Genomic DNA, 23,947 nt, shown 5'->3' with positions numbered 1-23,947 from the left:
ATAAATAACCAGATAATTCCCTTGCAGAACATCAGTATTGGGGCAGTGATCTGAAAATACCTACAATGTCATATGAAGAAGTCCTTTGCTGTGACCAGGCGGCTTTCCAGTGGCTCTGCACCCTGCGGAAGGTGGGGATTGTCCTATTGAAAGGTGCCCCCGTGAAGCAGGGGGAACTGGTTACACTTGGCAAAAGGATTGGCTTTATGAGGCACACATTTTATGGGTAAGTATATACATATGATATTATTGCTATTTTTTTAAAGGGGTTTTCCAGGAATAGATAAACACAGCTAATTTCTTTCAAAAACAGCTCCACATATGTCTCCAGGTTATGTGTGGTATTACAACTTGGCTCCATTCACTTTTATGGGACTGAGCTGCAGGACCACACCCAATCTAGAGACAGATGGGGAGCGGTTTTTGATAGAAAGTAGCTGAGTTTATCTATTCCTGGATAACCCTTTTAAATGGTCCAAACAGGCCGAAAGTGTGATCTGAATGTTGTTAAACTTGTCTGTTTGAGATAAATGCTTGTCGTAAAAGCGATTTCTTTCTTTGTGAACCCTGGAGAAGATTTGGAAATAGCAGTCAGTATGTTTATATGTAGTTTGTTTACAGAAAAGTTTGCACAATATTTCACATTACTGAAATGAAATAACACATTACTCATCCAGTCCAACATATTTACAAATTCCATCCACATGCTGCAAAAACGAAAATGTTATTATCCACAGTGTGTCGATTTCTCCTGTACATTTGTACTGTAGACAACACTCCTTTTACTGAAGCAGTCGTGTAATCCATGCTGCATAACCTTTGTAACTGTGCCAGTAAAATCCGCTGGGTGCTGACCTACCTTAAAGGGGTACTCCACTGCCCCAGGGTCCACTGACCCCTCAATGCCACGCCCCCTTCCATAGACTTTCATTGAGGGTGCGTGGCGTCATGCCACGGGGGCGTGACGGGACATCACTGGGGCGTGGCCATGATGTCATGACCCCCACACCCAGCGTTTGGAACGAAATGTTACGAACACTGGGGCAGTGGAGTACCCCTTTAATGTTACCGCTGTGAGTGCTCTACACATGTTCAAATAATGCATTCAGAAAGTTTTCGGACCATTTCCCTTGTTTTCCCATTCTGTTATGTGGCGGACTTGTGCTAATTAAATACAGAATGTTTTTCTAGAAACATTTGCTAATTTATGGATATTGAAAAGAAAAAACTTAAATATACCATTGATATAAGTATTCCGACACTCTATTTGGTTGAGGCACCTTCCCCATTGATTACAGCCTCCTGTCTTCTTGGGGATAACATCACAAGGTTTGTACTGGATTTGGGGATTTTCTGCAGATCATCTCAAGCTCTGTCAGGTTGGATGGGGACCATCAGTGGAGAGACATCAGTGGAGAGGCATCACATCATGGTCGGTCCCGGCGCTCATCAACGGCCGGGACCCGCAGCTAATACCACACATCGCCGATTGCGGCAATGTGCGGTATTAACCCTTTAGAAGCGGCAGTCAAAGCTGACCGCCGCTTCTAAAGTGAAAGTGAAACTATCCCGGCTAGTCAGTCGGGCTGTTCGGGACTGCCGCGGTGAAATCGCGGCATCCCGAACAGCTTACAGGACACCGGGAGGGCCCTTACCTGCCTCCTCGGTGTCCGATCGACGGATGACTTGCTCGTGCCTGAGATCCAGGCAGGAGCAGTCAAGCGCCGATAACCATGATCACAGGCGTGTTAATACACGCCAATGATCAGCATAGGAGATCAGTGTGTGCAGTGTTATAGGTCCCTATGGGACCTATAACACTGCAAAACAAAGTTAAAAAAAAGTGTTAAGAAAGGTCATTTAACCCCTTCCCTAATAAAAGTTTGAATCACCCCCCTTTTCCCATCAAAAAAATAAAACAGTGTAAATAAAATAAAAAATAAAGATATGTGGTATCGCCGCGTGCATAAATGTCCGAACTATAAAAATATATAATTAATTAAACCGCACGGTCAATGGCGTAAGCGCCAAAAAAATTCCAAAGTCCAAAAAAGCGTATTTTTGGTCACTTTTTATACCATTAAATAATGAATAAGAAGTGAGCAAAAAGTCAGATCAAATCAAAAATCATACAGATAAAAACTTCAGATAACTGCACAAAAAAGAAGCCCTCATACCGCCCTGTATGTGGAAAAATAAAAAAGTTATAGGGGTCAGAAGAGGACATTTTTAAACGTATAAATTTTCCTGCATGTAGTTATGATTTTTTCCAGAAGTGCGACAAAATCAAACCTATATAAGTAGGGTAGCATTTTAACCGTATGGACCTACAGAATAATGATAAGATGTCATTTTGTACCGAAATATGCACTGCGTAGAAACGGAAGCCCCCAAAATTTACAAAATGGCGTTTTTTCTTTGTTTTTGTCGCACAATGATTTTTTTTTTCATTTCGCTGTGAATTTTTGGGTAAAATGACTAATGTCACTGCAAAGTAGAATTGGTGACGCAAAAAATAAGCCATAAAATGGATTTTTAGGTGGAAAATTGAAAGGGTTATGATTTTTAAAAGGTAAGGAGGAAAAAACGAAAGTGCAAAAACTGAAAAACCCTGAGTCCTTAAGGGGTTAAAGGAGTACTCCACTGGAAAAAAAAAATTTTCTAAATTCAACTGGTGCCAGAAAGTTAAACAGATTTGTAAATTACTTCTATTGAAAAATCTTTAATCCTTCCAGTACTTATCAGCTGTTATATGCTCCACGGAAAGTTCCTTTCTTTTTTAATTTCCTTTCTGTATAACCACAGTGCTCTTTGCTGACACCTCTGTCCATTTTAGGAACTGTCCAAAGTAGAAGCAAATCCCCATAGCAAACCTATCCTGAGTGTGCTGGAGCTTTACAATAGAACTCCATGCAGCTGGCTGGATCTACACTATCAATACCTCATAATCCAGTTGGGACCCACAAAAGAGAAGAAAAAAAAATTGTGTTAAACAAGTATAAACAGTGAGGGGATGAACAAATATTTTTATCTTACTTTATTATCCACATGAGTAGCACAAAGGTTCTTTGTGTGAAACAATTCTTATTTAAAATATTTTAGTGAAGGCCTGCCATAAATTGTAAACCGCTGAGTCCTAAAAATTAGTGTTATATAGTATGAGTCACCCACACGACCTGCCAGATTGGGCTTTATTCGGATTGATACCCTTGTGAGGAAGTTAATGAGGTGGAAATGAATAATTAAAATGACCCTGGAACAGTGAGAATATTGCACAATTCTTGGCACAGGGACGCGGCGTACAGGATATAAATGTATGAGATGTTTCATCAGGGAGTCCTCCTTCCAAAGCTTCTGCAGCCGCTGGGAAGAGGGCATTAAGGAACTAAAGAGAAGAAATCATAGAGGCATAGTAAACATATGTGGTGAGGGTGTTCGAAAGGCAGATGTTGTTAACACTTTGTGACGCCAGGGCCTAGTTATCCTCTACACCACCTGAGGTATGGCTGCTGGTTCCGGGGCCAGGCGCAGGGTAATTAATCACTCCGATGCAAGGTTACGGAACAACGGCACTTGACTGAGGCAGACAGATGTTATAGTCTTTACAGCTCAGTTCAGGCCCAAGGAGATGCTCGGTGAACTTTAGGGAGCTTGTAGCTCGCTGGGACTTGTAGTAGATTTAGACTGAATGATACAACCCACGCTGACTTGAGTAATTGACACTTGACTGACTTGACTAGACTTCTCTCCTGTATTTGTGCTTACCAGGCTTTGATTTTCACCTGCAGGGGTTACTGGTGGTGGATGCATGGCTACAGGACTATGCCTTGGTCTCCCTCAGGAACACCAGACAACTCTCAGGACCCCCTATTAAGATATATATATATATATATATATATATATATATATATATATATATATATAATGCTACTACTCAACAAAAAAGTCTTGACATGTTTAGATTAAAGGGGTACTCCGCCCCTAGACATCTTATCCCCTATCCAAAGGATAGGGGATAAGATGTCTGATGGTGGGGTACCCACCGCTGGGGACGACCGAAATCTCCCTGCTGCACCCAGTATTTGTTTAGAGCGTCTTGTGTCTGTGATGCCGGGATGGCCCTATAGATTACATTATGAAGTCGTCCAGGTCATGTGACACAGAGGTGGGAGAGAACGCTCTAATATTCCCTTTTAATTATTATTTTTTTATTAAAGAAAGGTGCCTATTAAAGAAAGCCCCCTGATGTCGCAAAAATAAATAATAAAGCATACACCCTGTCACTGCCTTTCTGACAGCTCCAGGTCCCTGATGCTCTCTGCTTAAAGAGGTACTGCGCCCCTAGACATCTTATCTCCTATCCAAAGTATAGGGGATATGATGTCTGATCCCTGGGATCTGACCGCTGGGGACCACCGCAATCTCGGCTGTGGCACCACAGACATCCAGTGCACGGAGCCAACTGGTGATGAGGGGCGGAGGCTCGTGACATCACGGTCACGCCCTGCTTGTGACGTCACAGCCATGCCCCCTCAATGCAAGTCTATGGGAGGGGGTGTGATGCCATAGTCTTACATTGAGGGGGCGTGGCCATGACGTCACGAGCAGGGCGCGGCCGTGACGACAAGAGCCTACGGTGCTTAACCAGATGCTCTAAATGAATGCCGGGTGCAGCATGGAGATCCTTTGGATAGGGGACAAGATGTCTAGGGGTGGAGTACCCCTTTAAATAAAATTAAATTATAGGGGAATTAAGAAGTAGGTGGTACCCCACATGCCTATCGGCCCCTGTCCTGCTGAAGTTACCATGTCTACCCTCCTGCACCAGGTAATTGTGCACATTGACAGGTATTATCAGACATGCAGAGCTTACTATGGCGCCACTATAGTCATGTGCTTTAGAAATAGAGTAGCTTCCAGCGCAGGCAGACAAGGCTTGGTGACACTTTAAGGAAGTGCAAATTACCTTTTGATTAATAAGGACTGTCTAACTTGCCATGCTTTTTCCATTTTACGAAAGTAATTCACGTACAGCCACCGCCAGAGTGACTGCTACGAATTAGGAAAATATTTTTTCTATTTTAAGTGGTCTCCAAACCTAGTTATTATTAGTACCAATAACGTAACAGGCCCTTCATGTCTGAAAGCAAATGCACAGATGTGTTTAATATTTCTGTCGTCCTTGATTTTTTTTTAAACAGAATTACTATTTTAAACAAGCAGTCAATTTAAAGAATAGAAAAAACCTCCTCTTTGGACTATTTTCATTGCATACAAGCAATTGTATTAAAAGAGTTTTCCCAAAAAGCAAAGTTGGGAATATAACTGTATACCTAATACCTACCTGTAAAGGAAAACAAATGACCTTCATCCCTGTAGAGTTCTTCTCTCTTATGGATCAGTTCACCTGATTTACTCTCTGAACTGTGACCCTGCTATTGCCAGGTAGCAGAGCACACACTTTCCCACAACCCTCTTGGTTGCATACACAATACATACTAACAAGTCTTTTTTTTTTTTTTTAAATCAACTGATGCCAGAAAGTTAAACAGATTTGTAAATGACTTCTATTAAAAATTCTTAATCCTTCCAGTACTTATTAGTGAATAATCTAAAAGGAAAGCAGGAGGCGCTCCATGTGCGGGATCAGCAGGTCAGGCCCATAGGGAAAGGGAATAGATCTATCCCACGCCGCTTACCAGAGTTGGTTGTGTGCACACACACAACAATGGGAAGCGCCTGTAAGTATTTGTGTCCTCATCCGCAGCCCTCCTCAGAGGCAATAGACAAGCAATTTGACCGTATGGTAGGAGATGTCGGCGCTGGATGAAGTAACCAGGAGGAGTGCAGCATAAAATCAAGCTGGGTTTATTAGATGCAACGCATTTCGCTGCGCATGCGCAGCGAAACGCATTGCATCTAATAAACCCAGCTTGATTTTATGCTGCACTCCTCCTGGTTCCTTCATCCAGCGCCGACATCTCCTACCATACGGTCAAATTGCTTGTCTAGTACTTATTAGTGGCTGTATACAACAAAGGAAATTCTTTTCTTTTTGGATTTATTTTCTATCACGACCACAGTGCTCTCTGCTGACAACTCTGCCCATGTTAGGAGAGCAACAGAGCAGGAGAAAATCCCCATAGTAAACATATGCTGCTCTGGACAGTTCCTAAAATTTACAGAGGTGTCAGCAGAGAACACTGTGGTCTAAAGTGAAACTAAAAGCTTCCTGGCAGCTCAGTCGGGCTGATCGGGACCACCGTAGTTAAACCGCAGTGTCCCGATCAGCAAGGATGCACAAGCAGAGTCCCTTACCTGCCTTCTCGGTGTCCGATCGCCGAATGACTGCTCTGTGCCTGACATCCAGGCAGGAGCAGTCAAGCGGCAATAACACTGATCAATGCTATGCTATGGCATATCATTGATCATTGTAAGAGATCAGCCCCCTATGCGTACGAGATGTAGAGATCAGCCCCCTAACAATGCATAAAAAAGGGGGGGGAGTCAATAAAGATGATGTAACCCTTCCCCTAATAAAAGTTTTAATCGACCCCCTTTTCCCATTTAAACAAAAAACTGTGTAAATAAACATATGTGGTATCGCCAAGTGCGTAAATGCCCGAACTATAAAAATATATCATGAATTTAACCGTACGATCAATGATGTACGCGCAATAAAATCCAAAGTCTAAACTAGCATATTTTTGGTCACTTTTTATAAACATAAAAATGAATAAAAAGCGATCAAAAAGTTCGATCAAAACAAAAATGATACTGATAAAAACTTCAGATCACGATGCAAAAAATGTGCCCTCATACTTCCCCGTACGCAGAAAAATAAAATAGTTATCGGGGTCAAAAGGTGACATTTTTAAATGTATTAATTTTATACAGAATATACAGAATAGAGATAAGGTGTCATTTTTACGGAAAAATTTACTGCATAGAAGAAACGGAAGCCCCAAAAATTTACTAAATGGCATTTTTTCTTCAATTATGTTGCACAATGATTTTTTTTTTTTTTTTTGTTTCGCTGTAGATTTTTAGGTAAAATTACTACGTCTTTGTCATTGCAAAGTAGAATTGGTGGCGCAAAAAATTAGCTACATATGGATGTTTAGTTGCAAAATGGAAAGGGCTATGATTTCTAAAAGGTATGGAGGAAAATACCAAAGGGGAAAAACTGAAAAACACACAGTCCTTAAGGGGTTAAAGGGGTACTCCACTGGAAAACCTTTTTTTTTTTTTTTTTTTTAATCAACTGGTGCCAGAAAGTTAAAACAGATTTGTAAATTACTTCTATTAAACAATCTTATTCCTTCCAGTACTTATCAGCTGCTGTATACTACAAAGGAAGTTCTTTTCTTTTTAAATTTCCTTTCTGTCTGACCACAGTGCTCTCTGCTGACACTTCTGTCCATGTCAGGAACTGTCCAGAGCAGGATAGGTGTGCTATGGGGATTTGCCCCTACTCTGGACAGGTTCTAAAATGGACAGAGGTGTCAGCAGAGAGCACTGTGTTCAGACAGAAAGGACATTTAAAAAGAAAAGAACTTCCTCTGTAGTATACAGCAGCTGATAAGTACTGGAAAGATCATGTTTTTTAAATAGAAGTAATTTACAAATCTGTTTAACTTTCTGGAACCAGTTAATAAAAAAAAAATGTTTTCCAATGGAGTTCCCCTTTAACCTCCTAATGACCACCGATATACCTTTTTATAGCACTTTGCATCACTGAATATAGAGCAACCTCAATAGCTGAGCCTGCTCTATATCCATGGGTGCCAGCTGTATCTTATAGCTGACACCTGCTAACAACTACTGGCAGATTAACCTTCTACATGCCCCGATCAGTAGTGATTACAGCATGCAAAGAGTGAACTGACAGGCCGATCGGCACTCCCATGACAGAATCGTAGGAGTGACAGACGGTTACCAAGGCAGCCAGATGCCTTTTAAAGCAAAAGGCTGCTAAAAAATAGCATGTAGAGGGAGAATAGGATACTGATGCACTGGAATTAAAAGGTTCTATGTGTATAGAAATACAAGAAACAGCAGCAGCAATGAATGGAGTTAGAATAAGCTCTGAGCTGAATTGAGAAGCTGAAGGGGAAGAGGGGACAGTACACTGCAGCACTGTGGGTATATAGCAGTAGGGGATAAGATGTCTGATTTCGGAGGTCCCGCTGGAACCTCCCGTGATCTCTGCTGTGGCATCCCAGTAATCCGGTGCATGGAGCGAACTTCGGCGTAGGTTTGTGATGTCATGACCACGCCCCCCCTCTTGACGTCGTGCCCTCCTTCTCAATGCAAGTCTATGGGAGGTGGCATGACGGCCACCACGCCCTCTCCCATAGACTTGCATTTAGGGGGCAATGTGTGATGTCACTAGGGGGCGTTGCCATGATGTCACAAGCCTCTGGCGCTGCAGCCGGCACTCTAAACGTACGTCGGGTTCTGCAGGGAGATCGTGGGGTCCCAGTGGCAGGACCACTGCGATCAGACATCTTACCCCTTATCCTATGGATAGGGGATAAGATTTCTAGGGGCGAAGTACCTTTAAGGGGCCATGGAAATTTTTCAGTGGGCCCCAGAAGCTTCACATTCCGACTCTAAATGGATGTATTCATATCACTCCTAAACAAAGCTCTTAAAATTCACAGATGTTACTTTTATGAATATTGTATTAGTTTTCACTTTTCCACAGCCACGTTAAATTAATCCTTACAGATTCTTAGATTTGAATGGCACAGACCAGACATCTCTTTTTCTGTATGAAATTAATATATGTTATGAAAATGATTTTCTACTGTAATGTTTCCACCATACTAGAAAATGCTAATGCTGCCCTAAACAAGACCACATTTGCATCTACGATACTGCATTTAGGTAGTGCGTACATGCTAAAGAATGAATATCACAGATGTATATGCTATGAATTGGTTTCCATGAATAGCCGGTACTTGATATTTCATGTATGACGTGAAAAGGCTCCATTTGGTTTGCCAATGAAAACATAAGGTAACGGGGTCATCATCTAGTCTCATTTCCTCCGGGAATTCCAGCATTGAATACGTCATCTGACAAATTCCAGATGTCAGTAACCTAGGTTGTTGTATGAGTCCTTTAGGCATCAGTGAACTCTTCAGGATTGACCGTGTCTAAGTGGCAGGGGACGTGTGCTTTGGAATTAGGATGATCAGTATAGTTTATTTCATTTCGCTAAATATTAAGTGGAAGAGACAGGTAGGCTTTTCATGTCAACTAATGTGAGTGGTACCAATTGTTTTCCCCTTTTGTATATTAAAAATGAGTTGAAAAGTTTGACTTAAATAGTCCTGGTGCTAGATTAAGGTCTTAAAGGGGTACTCCGGTGGAAAACTATTATTATTACTTATTTTATTTAATTTTTTTCAAATCAACTGGTGCCAGAAAGTTAAACAGATTTGTAAATTACTTCTATTTAAAAAATATTAATAATTCCAGTAATTATCAGCTGCTGTATGCACCACATGAAGTTAAGTAGTTTTTTTCAGTCTGACCACAGTGCTCTCTGCATACACATCTGTCCACGTCAGGAACTGTCCAGAGCAGGAGTGGTTTGCTATGGGTATTTGCTTCTACTATGGACTAGGATTAAGATTTTTTTTAATAGAAGTAATTTACAAATCTGTTTAACTTTCTGAAGCCAGTTGATATGAAAAAAAAAATTTTCACCAGAGTACCCCTTTAACCCCTTAAGGACGCAGGACGTAAATGTACGTCCTGGTGAGGTGGTACTTAACGCACCAGGACGTACATTTACGTCCTGTGCATAACCGCGGGCATCGGAGCGATGCCCGTGTCATGCGCGGATGATCCCGGCTGCTGATCGCAGCCAGGGACTCGCCGGCAATGGCCGACGCCCGCGATCTCGCGGGCGTCCACCATTAACCCCTCAGGTGCCGGGATCAATACAGATCCCTGCATCTGCGGCAGTGCGCGATTTGAATGAATGATCGGATCGCCCGCAGCACTGCTGCGGGGATCCGATCATTCATAACGCCGCACGGAGGTCCCCTCTCCTTCCTCCGTCCGGCTCCCGGCGTCTTCTGCTCTGGTCTGAGATCGAGCAGACCAGAGCAGAAGATCACCGAAAACACTGATCTGTTCTATGTCCTATACATAGAACAGATCAGTATTAGCAATTATGGTATTGCTATGAATAGTCCCCTATGGGGACTATTCAAGTGTAAAAAAAAATGTAAAAAAATGTAAAAGTAAAAAAAAAAGGGAAAAATCCCCTCCCCCAATAAAAAAGTAAAACGTCCGTTTTTTCCTATTTTACCCCCAAAAAGCGTAAACTTTTTTTTTAGACATATTTGGTATCGCCGTGGGCGTAAATGTCCGAACTATTAAAATAAAATGTTAATGATCCCGTACGGTGAACGGCGTGAACGAAAAAAAAGTCCAAAATTCCTACTTTTTTTAATACATTTTATAAAAAAAAAAATTATAAAAAATGTATTAAAAGTTTTTTATATGCAAATGTGGTATAAAAAAAAAGTACAGATCATGGCGCAAAAAATGAGCCCCCATACCGCCGCTTATACGGAAAAATAAAAAAGTTAGAGGTCATCAAAATAAAGGGATTATAAACGTACTAATTTGGTTAAAAAGTTTGTGATTTTTTTTAAGCGCAACAATAATATAAAAGTATGTAATAATGGGTATCATTTTAATCGTATTGACCCTCAGAATAAAGAACACACGTCATTTTTGCCATAAATTGTACGGCGTGAAAACGAAACCTTCCAAAATTAGCAAAATTGCGTTTTTCGTTTTTCCCCACAAAAATAGTATTTTTTGATTGCGACATACATTTTATGATATAATGAGTTATGTCATTACAAAGGACAACTGGTCGCGCAAAAAACAAGCCCCATACTAGTCTGTGGATGAAAATATAAAAGAGTTATGATTTTTAGAAGGCGAGGAGGAAAAAATGAAAACGTTAAAAATAAATTGTCTGAGTCCTTAAGGCCAAAATGGGCTGAGTCCTTAAGGGGTTAAAGGTATCATTTAAGCACATTTATACTATACATTTTAGGCAGTATTGAGAATCTGACATAGTAAAAAGTGTTAACCCTCCATATAGACTCTGATGGGAATGTATGTAATGCGTTTCTGGTTGGCTTCAGGTGAGATTATTGGTGCCACCTAAAGCAGGTACCAAAACATGGATTTCGGCAAAGTAGGCAGAGTATTTGTGCAGCCAGCAAGATGGACCTCCATGTATTAGGGGCATCTGTGGCTGGGGTACTTCAACTATTTCTTTTCTATCCAACTGACTAAAGAATTACATCTCTTTTCGTATGTTGGAGAATATTGTTGTTGATGGTTATGGAGTCTTACAGGCAATGCATCCTGGGAAAAGAGTATGTAAATTTGCTCTTCTCCATAAGTAAGAAAACTGGGGGAGATTTATCAAAACCTGTGTAGAGAAAGAGTGGTGCAGGTGCCCCTAGCAGCCAATCAGATCGCCTCTTTCATTTTTCACAGGCCTCTTTAAAAATGAAAGAAGCAATCTGATTGGTTGCTAGGGGCAACTGCACCACTCTTCCTCTACACAGCTTATGAAAAATCTCCCCCACTGTCTTTACTGCCACCTAATGAAGGTAGCATTCTTTTAGGCAGATGTTCAACCTACCGTTTTTTTTTTGTTTGTTTTTCTTTTGGCAGACATTTTAATTCTCTAGAGTTTTATTAGATGAGTTGCCATTTCTTGGAAACGTCTCATTGGTACCCTGACAGCCAGACAGGAAACACATGTGCTGCTGAGAATGATATAATAGGAGTTACATGTATCCCAGATGGAGTCACCTCACATCTAACACAGGAAGAAGCTTGTTACAAGGTACATTAAGAATAGCGGTATGGTAGGACACGTACTGTCAAGATATTGGAAAAGATGTTGGAAATACTATACAGACATGAGAAAAAATTACTTTAATACTCAATAGCTGAAGCATATTAGTCTAATTTGTAAGTAAGAAAAGTCTGTATAGCAATCCTGCTAAGTGTTAGAGATGCTCAGCTGGCAAAAAGAAATATTGTCCTACAATATTAATGCTGACATCCTGCAAATAACATTGCACAACTCAGACTCCATATGTAACGCAAGATATATTTAACTCATGCGCAGATCGCTCCCCGGGGACGCACAGCTCTCATGTCATCAGGACGTGACAACTGCATAAAATATTCAGCGCCTGCGCTTTGCATACAGAGTGGAGTGCTCAGGGGGCATGTGACTCCATGTCACTAGGACTTGCCGGTGGGTAACACGCCTGCAGAGCGCATCTGAAGGGGGTGAATTACGGGACTATAAAGGACGAAAACTCGGGGGAAACCCCTGTATGGACTCCTGTTCACCCAGGGTATTGGGTTTAGTGTGGGTGAACTTGCTGACAGTTTTCCTTTAATACGTCCTCTGGGCAATGCTGGAAGCTACTCTTCTTATTTCATAAATTGCTGTATAGGTTAGATTAGAGCCCTTGTAGGTCCCATTGAAAATGTAGCCCAATCTGCGAGCAGCATGTAATACAGAAAAATGAACTAAGCAGACGGACACATATTTCTGGGAAATGATTCGGTGTAACTAGTAAGCTCATACTGGGTTTAGGTCCATTTTGGGTTTAGAGTCCAGTCGGCAGTCCTAATGAGTAAGCAACAGCCTCCCGTGTGTAAGAGTGCAATGAAATATCTGGGAACCACTAAGTAGGAACACCCACTGGACTCCTAAGTCCTGAATGAGCACAATTTTTTTAAGGGAACCTGTTACCAGATTTTACCCTATATAAATGATGGCAACATGTTCATACTGGAAAATAAGGTTGCTCGACATGTGCAAGTGTCCACATTCACATCTACGATGCATAAAATGAGTTTTGAAAGTGTCCTACATCATATGCTAATAAGCCTCAAATTGTCATTGGGGCATTAATTTCAGGCATCAGTGATAGCCAGGGCTTGGCCGATGTCACCACTTTGCTTCCAGACATTAGCCCAGAAACTGCTTCAAGGCCCAGGATATAGCTACCTCTGGGCTTGGTAGGGCATAAGTAAACCACTGCCACTGTACAATCATGCTGGATTTATCCAGAGGCACATTTTCGGAGCTGGAGAAAATTTCAACTACAACTTATCGCTGCTAGAAGGTGTAAATTTGGAGCACAGGTGCTAAACCCCCACCCCCCCCCCACCCCCACGCAAAACCACCCCCCACCCTGCACCAAGCTCTGACTATTCGGCAAGCACAGTGCAAAACTTTTTGCTGATCTTTGCCAGGTGCACACTTTAATCAGCTCTCCCCGTTTAACAAATAATTTATCTTTATAAACATAGTAGATTTGGTGGCCATTAGGAATTATTTCCTATGGATTAAATTGAACTATGTTTTATGAGCGGAATTGCCAAGTCCGGTAGGCAGTAAAGGTCCTGGGCTCCTTAGCAGCCATTAGAAACATGGCTTAACAAAATTTTATTTGAAGTAAAACTATCTCATGCACTTTTATAATGCCATTCACTCAACTTCAGAATGCTGTAAGTAAGTGTGGTTCCCTTTGACTATGGTCCCCTGTGCACTGTCCTAATGGTCAAAGTTAGTGCTGGACATCTAGTTCAGCACTAACTAACATTGTAGAACATCTCGTTTTATTCCATTTATTATCTGTCCAGTAATTTTTTACCAATTTTACCATCCATAGATGTATAACATAACATACTGTTCTTCAAGATCCTCCTCTTCACCCCACAAAGCCCTCATGCCATATGAGCTTTCCTCTTCTTAGGTACAACTGCTACTTGTTAGTGTTCACAGAAATGCTGACTTAACCAGTCTCCATTTTATGTGTTTGAGGCAGCTTTATAAGTTATATCATTTTCATTAGTACATTACTTTTAATAGCACATAAAGAACGGGTTAGACTTGTGTTATTTAATCATGAAGTTCTCTTGCCAAAGCCATTGCAAGCTCTCTGTCCATTTCACCGCTGTAACCAGAACAGCCAGGGTATCCCTGCCAAAGGGGGGATTTCTAAGTCAGATAGTAAAACTCTCGGTTAATGTTCATTCTTGTCCTTACCACCTCAACACATAGGTTAACAATGTGTGCAGTGGACATGGTTTAACTCTTTGTCTGTAAAAGCTTAAAATGAACGCTATGGGAGTAAAGGGGGGTGAGGGGGATCAGAGTTTTTTTGGCAGGAGTTCCACATTCTTTCCAGATTAGAACATAGCATCGAGAAGGTTTCCTTCCCCGTAATAAGTTTAGACCACATATGAGTCGTGTTAACGTCTTCTACTAGTACAGTTGATGAGCCCAATATGATGATAATCAAAGAAATGCGACCGCAACAATGTTCATACTTAAACTAGGGGGAGATGACAGAGGTTGTTTGTTTCCCATTACTAGGAATTTTCTGGCATAGATACTATACACAAAAGAACCTATGTAAACAACTATTGTGTAGTCAAAAGGATCCAAAATATCTCAAGAATATCCTCATTCTAAATTATTTGATCAATTGCTAAAATGCAATTTTGTTTTGTTTACACGGTCGTGATGTTCCCCAAGAAAACACTATTCAATGATTTATTATATAGCAGAAGGGAGTAAGTGACGGGTTACAGTAGTGGTCTGCTGTGTGTAAATTCTTCATAAACCGCTCTCATAGATCATCGTTCTTGTTTCTTCTCTCACTCAGTCCCTCCAAAACATTCCTGAATCCAAGGAGTGTCTGGGTAGAATTTTTTTAGTTCTGGTTCAGAGTAAATTTGATCCAGGCAGCGAACTCTTGCATAATACATTTTGTCCCAATAACTTTATTGAAAGAAGCATTTACTGTGTGTCATTGTGCTGCAAACTTATTAAAGCAAGACTAATACTTACTAAAGCCTTAGGCCCCTTTCATATGACATTTGGACGGTCTGCTTGGTTGTACGAAATTCTGTGTGATCTCGCTACAGGGTACAGGGGAAACATTCTTTATGGAAACACAAGGGAATGTTACTCTTGTGCCAAGTTCCAATCCTTTTGTTGATCACAAAAATAAAAAAAATGCAAGAGAACAGATATCGGAAACGTGATGTCAAATGGCCTATCACAACTAGTTTCTGTCATTACTAATAGCCTTAACCATATACGTGTATTATTTCTTTAAGTTTTTAATTTGACTGTTCTTTTTATTACTGTGGGATGGGATATTCATACTATAAACCCTCTATTACATGTATAGCTTGAACAAGCAAAGAAAAAATAGCATATGAACTCACCCATTAAAACTTAACGCTTATTGGTCCATTAAAATGCCCACCGGCATGGTGAACGTGGATCTAGCCGAAGCAGAGGATAAGAAAGGCAACAGGCTGTTTCATGGATACTCCCGCTTCATCTGGGCTTCATCTGTCGGTGGGCATTTTAGTGGGTGAATAAATGTTAAGTTTTACTGGGTGAGTGCATAGGCTATTTTTTATTTACATGTTAATGTGATGGATTTTCTATATAATCATATCGCACCCACAGAACTTAAGCTCCAAGCAGGAACATTCCTTCATGCACGCTAGGTGTAGTACTTCGTGCCGTGGTGCCGCCCGCATATTCTCTGTGCCTACATGTGTCATTGTAGGCTCTTCTACTGTCCACAGGAACAGTATACATTCTAGATAGGACTTTGATAACCCCTGTGAATATTGTTGAAGGAGTTATCCTATGTTTACCAGTTATCCCCTATCCTCAGAAAAGGAATAACTATCTTACTCTGTGAAGTCTGATTACTGGGATCTGGATAATCTGGAGAACAAGGACCTGAGTCCCCCATTAGAATGAAGCGGTGGGACGTGCATGTGAATTGCCACCCCATAGCTCCAATCATTCTTTTTGGGAGTGATGGAGAAAACACTGAGCTGCTCATTGCAACCCATTGCCTGGTGGGATACTCCTCGGGTCTCCATTTTCAAGATCGCAGGAGGTCCCGGCAGTCTGCAGATAGCTATTCCCTATCCTAAGAGTGCACCATGACAACTGGCCCCTATCCTGTAAGTACATACCCTCTTCATGCATGTTGATCTTCCTTCCCCTGTGAAATCTCATGAGCAGACAGATATGACTTACTGTCTCCTGTCAGCAACGACTGCGCATGCGTCGCTTCCAGGCTACATCCAGAAACAGCGGGCGGTGCATCTCTACAGATGCAGTAATCTTTGACTGTGTAAGCAGCATCCACATTATCATGAACACAGTGGAAGGAAGATTAATATGCATAAGGAGGGCATTTACTTTGAGGATGCTGGCTGGATGTCACACTGCACTTGGGGCTTAGAAACGACAAGTGCCAGGTAGCTGCTACCAAGTAAATAGGATACATCAAAAGGTACATGACAGGAAGGTAGTCTTCAAGTAACTAATCTCACCACATGTGGAGTATTGTGCAGAATGTTAGGCACCTGCTTATAAGAAGGACATAGCAGATATAGAGTGAATGCAGAAATAAAAAGGTAAATTAGGGAATGGGGGGGGAATACACCATGATAGATTACCAAACAGATTTGTAAATTACTTATATTTAAAAATCTTAATCCTTCCAGTACTTATCAGCTGCTGTATGCTGCAAAGGAATTTTTTGATGCCTGACAACTGAGTTCTCTGCTGACACCTCTGTCCATATAAGGAACTTTTCAGAGAGGGAGAAAATCCCTATAAAAAACCTATCCTGCTCTGGACAGTTCCTGACATGAACAGAGGTGTCAGCAGAGAGCACTGTGGTCAGGCATAAAATAATTTAAAAAAGAAAATAACTTCCTCTGGAGCATACAACAGCTGATAAGTACTGGAAGGATTACGATTTTTAAATAGAAGTAATTTACAAATCTGTTTAACTTTATAAAAAAAATTCCACTAGAATACCCCTTTAAATAGAAGAAGATGTGTAATTATGTAACAGTAAAATAAGATATATTATATCATCACGTTTGAGGTGTTAAAAGTAAAATATAATTTAAAAGAAAGTAATAGGTTTTGGTATAATCAAGTTCAGCATGCTGATAGGTGTACTAAGGATAGGTCATACTTGATAATAAACTCACATAGGATGGTGATGTATTTAATGGAATCACAAATGACCCAGAAGCCGCTAAAAATTATATATAGATTGTTGATAGGTGAATTAGCTAAGGATTTCCATATAAAAATAAATGGGAAGCAGAAATAGGGAAACTGAATGAGATGTAGTGGGAGAATATAATTAGAAATGTGGAGTTTTGCTCATCAAGTAAAAAATTTCAATATATGCAATTAAAGTTGATTTACCATTTATATTATACACCAGTTTTCTTATGTAAGATAGGGAAAAGGAACAATGCATTGTGCCCGAAGTGTGGGGGGGTAGGAGGCCGGTGTTGGGCATCTTTATATGGGAGTGTTCAAAGGTGGAAAAATTCTGGAAAGAGGTGGCGGAAAATATAAAAAAAAAAAACGGTTGAAATTTTAAAGGGGGGGGGAGTAAAATGTAATGTAATACGTCTATTTATGTTGCTGTATTTGATGTAAAACTTGATAGGAAAAAAAAATAAGATATACTTTTAAATTATTCCCCATAGAATTTGGGCTTTCAATATAAAATGGTGTGCATTCAATTCAAATCCAAAAATAGGCTTATCATTTGTTTTCTTAGATCCGTAATGGTAGCCAGTATTCATAACCAACTTGTTAACAGTCATCCAGGACCAAAATAGTGAATTCAGGAGAGGTTTGTTCGGACTGAATAGGGAACAGTAGTAACACGTCTGGGGTTAGAGCCATGTTTAGAAGGTCAGTCTTGAGAAGTCTGGCTGAGCTGTCAGTTACTTGCAGTATAAACACCAAGGTGAGTTGTTTGAGTGTGAAAGTTGCACCTTCTTGGTATGTAGAAGTGAGAAAGTACAAGGTATGCCTTGTAAGACTATATTACAGGTGAAGAGGTCAGATTTTATTCCAGAAAGAATATGCAACTGGGAATTGAGGTGTTCTGGACGTTGTGATTCTTAGGGAAAACACTGCATCGTTGAATTACGATCCCCACTGGTCAGCCGTTTCTCATTAATCTATGGAAACATATAGGAGCTTTGTGTGTGGAATCTTAAGAAATGAAATGAATGATTAAAGTTAGGAAGTTATAGATTATTGAAAGAAGATTCACATCAAAATAGCAAAAATTATTTTGGCAGGTTTAACATTACATATGTGACCTGTGACTTTGTTAGTTCTATGCAGAATAACATACAACCACAGTATAAAATTGTAGTCAGGCGCACAGTTGTACAGTAATATTTATACCTGGTACTTTGGGCCTTCAGTGCTTAAAGGGGTACTCCGCCCCTAGACATCTTATCCCCGATCCAAAATATAGGGGATAAGATGTCTGATCGCGGGGGTCCCGCCGCTGGTGACCCCCGTGATCTCCCTGCTGAACCCAGCATTTGTTTAGAGCAAGCATGTCAAACTCAAAAGCTAACATGGCCAAAAAAAACAAGGTTTAAGTTTATGTGGGCCGCATCCAAAAAAGGACATAGTAACGCCGGCCCTTGAATTCTGGGAGCGTGACGTGACGTGAGCGAACATCAATACGAGGCCCCTACATTAGGTGTAGTATAGTTCCCCCACATTAGGTGCAGTATAGTTCCCCCACATTAGGTTGGCAGTATAGCTCCCCCAAATTAGGTTGGCAGTATAGTTCCCCCACATTAGGTGCAGTATAGTTCCCCCACATTAGGTTGGCAGTATAATTCCCCCACATTAGGTTGGCAGTATAGTTCCCCCCCAGATTAGGTTGGCAGCATAGTTCCCCCCACATTAGGTGCAGTATAGTTCCCCACATTAGGTGCAGTATAGTTCCCCCGCCATATTAGGTGCAGTATAGTTCCCCCTACATTAGGTGAAGTATAGTTCCCCCCACATTAGGTGCAGTACAGTTACCCCACAGACATACAGCCGTCAGTCATATACAGTGTATGGCTGGAAGCTGTATGCTTGTGTACTGCCCAACTTCAGTGCTCTGACCACCACTCCTCTGGTCCGGCCATAGCAGTTGGTCCCGGGACCAGAGGAGCAGTGGTCTGAGCACCGAGGCTGACGTGCCACTGGTCACTCACCATGCTGGCCAGCACGCATCTTCCACCTCCATGTTCCGGTCCTCCGCACCTCCGTTGCTAGGGGCGCATGCACAGGACATAAGTGACATCCCAGCATGCGCTATCTCCCGGCGGCCCCTGCGTTTTTAAACTTAACACGGGCCGCTGAGAGTTGACGGGGGTATCCCTGTGTCCCGAAAACATATTTTGGGACACAGGGATGTGCTTAATAGTGATGGGGGATCCACCACTATTATATACGATAATACTCATCTGTACCCTTAAATTTTATCATACTGGAATAAAGATAAAAAGTTTTTATATTCATTTGCTGGTGAAGAAACACATCAATCAATTTAATCCAGAGCACTATTTTAACACCACAATACAGACATAGTCATTTGTTTATCCCAATAATGCCATAATCTTTCATCTGCTCAGGTGGGTCTCGCAGGAGTTTGAGTCAACCACCTGTTTATTAGTATGACGCGCTATAGATGAAGCATTTTTTACAGACTCTTATGAGGTATGTCCTATGCCAAGCCTTCAACCACACACTGATTCACTTCCTTATATTATCTCTTTATATAACATTCTCCTGGTACTACAGAGTTTTCAATTCAATGCACTGAATTACATGTAAACCTAACCTTTAGAAAAATCTGTAAAGACAATTGTGTAATATATATAAATGCACACACAGGAATCAATAGAAGTATATACTTAGCTTTTACAAAAGGGGGGGGGATAACATTTACTTTACATTGCAGTCTGGCAGCAACAACACAGGAGGACATGACATAAGGAAAGGTAAATGCAGCAGCCAATGTCAACTTATAATTTCAACACAATATGAGAACAACATCTTAGCAAGAACCCTTTGTATTTTCTGGCAGTAGTCAATCCATGAATCCAGGTATACAGTGGAAACTGTGAACACAAAATATGTAATTTGCATCCATAACGCACATATTTCTTCAAGTACAATATTTATTACGGTTGTTATTAACCTCAAAGTCAAATGCTGATTCATTTCCAATTGAGACAAGATTAAAGCAGATTATATTTTATAAACTCCTTTGTTGGGGAACCATTCTCATGTCAAAATAGTGTTTGAAAAGTCATCTGGAATGCATACAGTACAATACATGTGTATCACTATAATACAAATTCAGATCAAAAGAAAATAGATGTATACCAATGAAAGACTGATGAGTGCTGAGCAGTCATTCTTGAGAAGTACAGTACTTAACATTTAGACAATACTATTCTAATTTGTTCATTCTTTTGTGTGCTTAGACTATATTTTATGATATTCCTGAACTTGACATACTACAGAATAGTCTAAAGTCTCATAGGCAGGAACATAAGATCTTTAAACTTTTGATTTATTCTATTGTTCCATCAAAATTGATGGCAAGGATAGTGGAACATACAGCTCTATCTTCTGCTGTCAAAATATTCAGCGGGGTACAGACTCTCACGGAGGAGGGCAGCAGTATGGAGATTTTTTTTCAAGCAATGTGACTTGGAGAAAAAGTATTCAGATTTGCTTGTCTCCAGAACCAAGAAAACTGTGTTATCCAAACCAGGGAGGGTGTCCTAATAAGGAAGAATCACCCATCTGTTGACACCTATTTTGGGGTATTTGCCTCTACTGAGACAATCAGTTTTAGTACATCTGTGCCAGGGGCTTTCCTATAAAAATAACTTGAAATGCACCGGATTTACCACAGTATACCTGACTGATAAATTTGACACATCTGAAGACTGTCTGTTTAGGCTAACTATTAGTGTTGCTCGCGAATATTCGCAATTCGAATATTATTCGCGAATATCGCATATTCGCGAATTCGCGAATTTCGCGAATATAGCGCTATATATTCGTAATTACGAATATTCGTTTTTTTTTTTTTTTTTTTCTTCACAGTACACATCACAGTGATCATCCCTCTCTGCTTCCAGCTTGTGTGGTGTAAAGAAGGCTGTAATACTACTGTGTGAGACTGGCGTGCGAAAATTCGCATATGCGAAAATTAGCATATGCTAATTTTCGCATATGCGAATTTCCATATACACTAATTTTCGCATGCGTGTATTTTCGCATACGCGAAAATAAAACGAGAATATAACGAATATGCGAATATTCGCGAATATATGACGAATATTCGTCCATATATTCGCGAATATTCGCGAATTCGAATATGGCCTATGCCGCTCAACACTACTAACTATTGGTTGTCATTAAGTGCGCCAGAAGTTGCCCTGGATTTTGATGCAATTTTGTCGCATCTAAAATCGGGTCACTTTTCCTATGAAACAATGCCCCCTTGTACTGATGCCATGCTTCTTTTCAGACCCGAAAGAAGAAGAAGTGTCTAAAACTTCTAATAAAAATGGCACAAGGAATGCACCTCTTTTGCGCATTTTTTTATGTAAATCTTGGCCGTATGCTTTTTTAATCTTGTACAACTTATTTAACTTAAAGGAAATGTATTGCCTAGATTTATTTTTCCTGATTATAGCCAGATACTGAAACATGTTCTTTTTTTTCCTAATGTAATTTTGCACATTATGATGGAGGCTGCCATCTTGTCTCCGCAGTTTTAACAGCATTTAGTGATATTCTTTACAGTAGGACCCATGGACCATAGACAGCAATAGACAGGACATGTCCCAGTCACATGAACTGGAGATGTTACTGAGCATTCTCTGTGACCTTTCTATAGGGTGATGGACCCAGTGCTATCTCTCTACAGGTGTCACCTTTCACTGTACTCCTGTCTTTGTTTAGTAGAAAGGCATTTCCAGGGAAATAATCTGTACAGATCAGGAAGTCTCAGATTAGTTTTAGACCTAGTGGCCAGAATGAAACCTGCAAGATTTCAGAATTACTATAAAATATAGATAATAAAAGGCAAAAAAATAAATAAATAAAAAATAAATAAATATATATATATATATATATATATATATATATAATCAAAAGTTCTTAAAAAAAATTAGTCTAGATAAAAACTTTATTTAAACAATAGTTAATTTTTGAATGACACATTCGCTTTAAGCCTACCAGAAGATCTTATAAATGTCTGCTATTTATTTCAGATATACCTGGCAAGTGCAAGATAAGACTGACGCAAATAATGTTGCCTATACATCAGGAAAATTAAGTCTTCATACTGATTACCCTGCTCTTCAGTATCCTCCAGGGGTAAGTACTCAGGACAAAACTCATAGTCTGTGTTATGCTTGGAACAGGTATGTTTTCTAGGAATAAATGGTTGCAGTCCCCAGGGGTGTAGCTAAAAGGGTAGCAAAAGTATATGGAGCAACTTACGAGGACTCGGAACTAAAAGGTATACTTAGTGGTGCTGAGCCGGTGTTTGATGGTGAAATAAGGATACGGACCAGATGAAAAGTAAAAGGAGTTTTATTAAAGATACAGACAAGGAGTTTCATGGGGGGGCGTCTCCCCTCTTCAGGTCCTGTGTGCGGATTATCTTACTACATGCCTTCTTTGGTCTTGGCCCGCAGCACAATGAATCAGGGTGAATGGAACATCTGTATTTCCATTGCACCTTATTCTAAGTTGATAATGGCACATAGAGCGTCCCTCTGCTTTGTTTTCTTTTCATGACTTTGGATTCATAGGGTAGTAGTTGCATCAAGACCCTGGTGCCTTATTGGAATCAAATACAACAGTATTAATGATGGCACATTACCGGTGGAAGGGCTGATTCTATCTTGGGGCCTAGGAGCTTCAAGTCTAACTTTTAGCCTCCAGGAATAAGTATAATTCTTAGCATAGATCAGAGACCTTGGGGGAGATTTATCAAACCCTGTGCAAAGGAAAAGTTGCCCAGCTGCCCGTAGCAACCAATCAGATCACTTCTTTCATTTTGCAAAGGCCTTGTTAAAAATGAAAGAAGCGATCTGATTGGTTGCTATGGGAATCTGGGCAACTTTTCCTCCAGACAGGTTTTGATAAATTTCCCCCCTTATGGTGAGATGTACATCCACAACTTATAACCAAACGACACCATACGTGTCAACATCATCCTGAAGATGAACTGCAAAAGAGTAGAAGCTTATGCAATCCCACGCATATAGTGGGTCTTTGGGGGCATTCCTGGGGATGGGGCATAAATGTTAACATTGATAAGTATGCAGATACTATCATTTCAATTTACCCAAACACATTTCCAAATGCAGTGAATTGTATGTCTAAATAACATACAAAACCAGCAGATTATATATATATATCAATCAGAGGTCATAATGTATTCCTTAAAGGAAAGTGGTCATCCTGTTCACCCACCCTAAACCCAATACACTGCATTGCAGTGTGGATGAACAGGAGACAGATGAGGGGTTCAATGAGTTAAATACATACCTGTAGTCCAGAGCTGTACTACAACAGAAGGAATGGTTAAAATGTCTCTTACCTCACAACCCCAGCAATAAGCTGTAATCTGAAGAAAACATCATAGGTATTATCTTTTCCTCCATCACAGGTAAAAGTGAAGCATTACATGGTTTGTCTGTGCAATGCAGACAGGGCAGTTCCTCCAGAGCTAAATACTAGTGTTGCTCGCGAATATTCGCAATGCGAATTTTATTCGTGAATATCGCATATTCGCGAATTCCCGAATATAGCACTATATATTCGTAATTACTCCACAGTACACATCACAGTGATCATCCCTCTCTGCTTCCAGCTTGTGTGGTGTAAAGAAGGCTCTAATACTACTGTGTGAGACTGGCGTGCAAATTTTCGCATATGCGCATTTTCGCATAT

The 23,947-nt window shown here is 40.5% G+C and overlaps 1 protein-coding gene across 2 annotated transcripts in view; it reads left to right on the top strand.

The window, feature by feature from the left end:
* BBOX1 (gamma-butyrobetaine hydroxylase 1) overlaps positions 1 to 23,947 on the top strand; it is a 117,833-nt gene that overhangs the window by 52,017 nt on the left and 41,869 nt on the right. For both annotated transcript variants that reach the window (XM_056528427.1, XM_056528428.1), the window contains exons 4-5: positions 28 to 226; positions 22,255 to 22,360. In XM_056528427.1, the coding sequence (XP_056384402.1) occupies positions 28 to 226; positions 22,255 to 22,360 (305 nt within the window). The remainder of the gene's footprint in view (positions 1 to 27; positions 227 to 22,254; positions 22,361 to 23,947) is intronic.

The sequence above is a fragment of the Hyla sarda genome, chromosome 6 (genome assembly GCF_029499605.1).
Source record: "Hyla sarda isolate aHylSar1 chromosome 6, aHylSar1.hap1, whole genome shotgun sequence".
Classification (NCBI taxonomy): domain Eukaryota; kingdom Metazoa; phylum Chordata; class Amphibia; order Anura; family Hylidae; genus Hyla; species Hyla sarda.
Note: the sequence above shows the minus strand (reverse complement) of the source record. Positions and strands in the feature narration are given on the sequence as shown.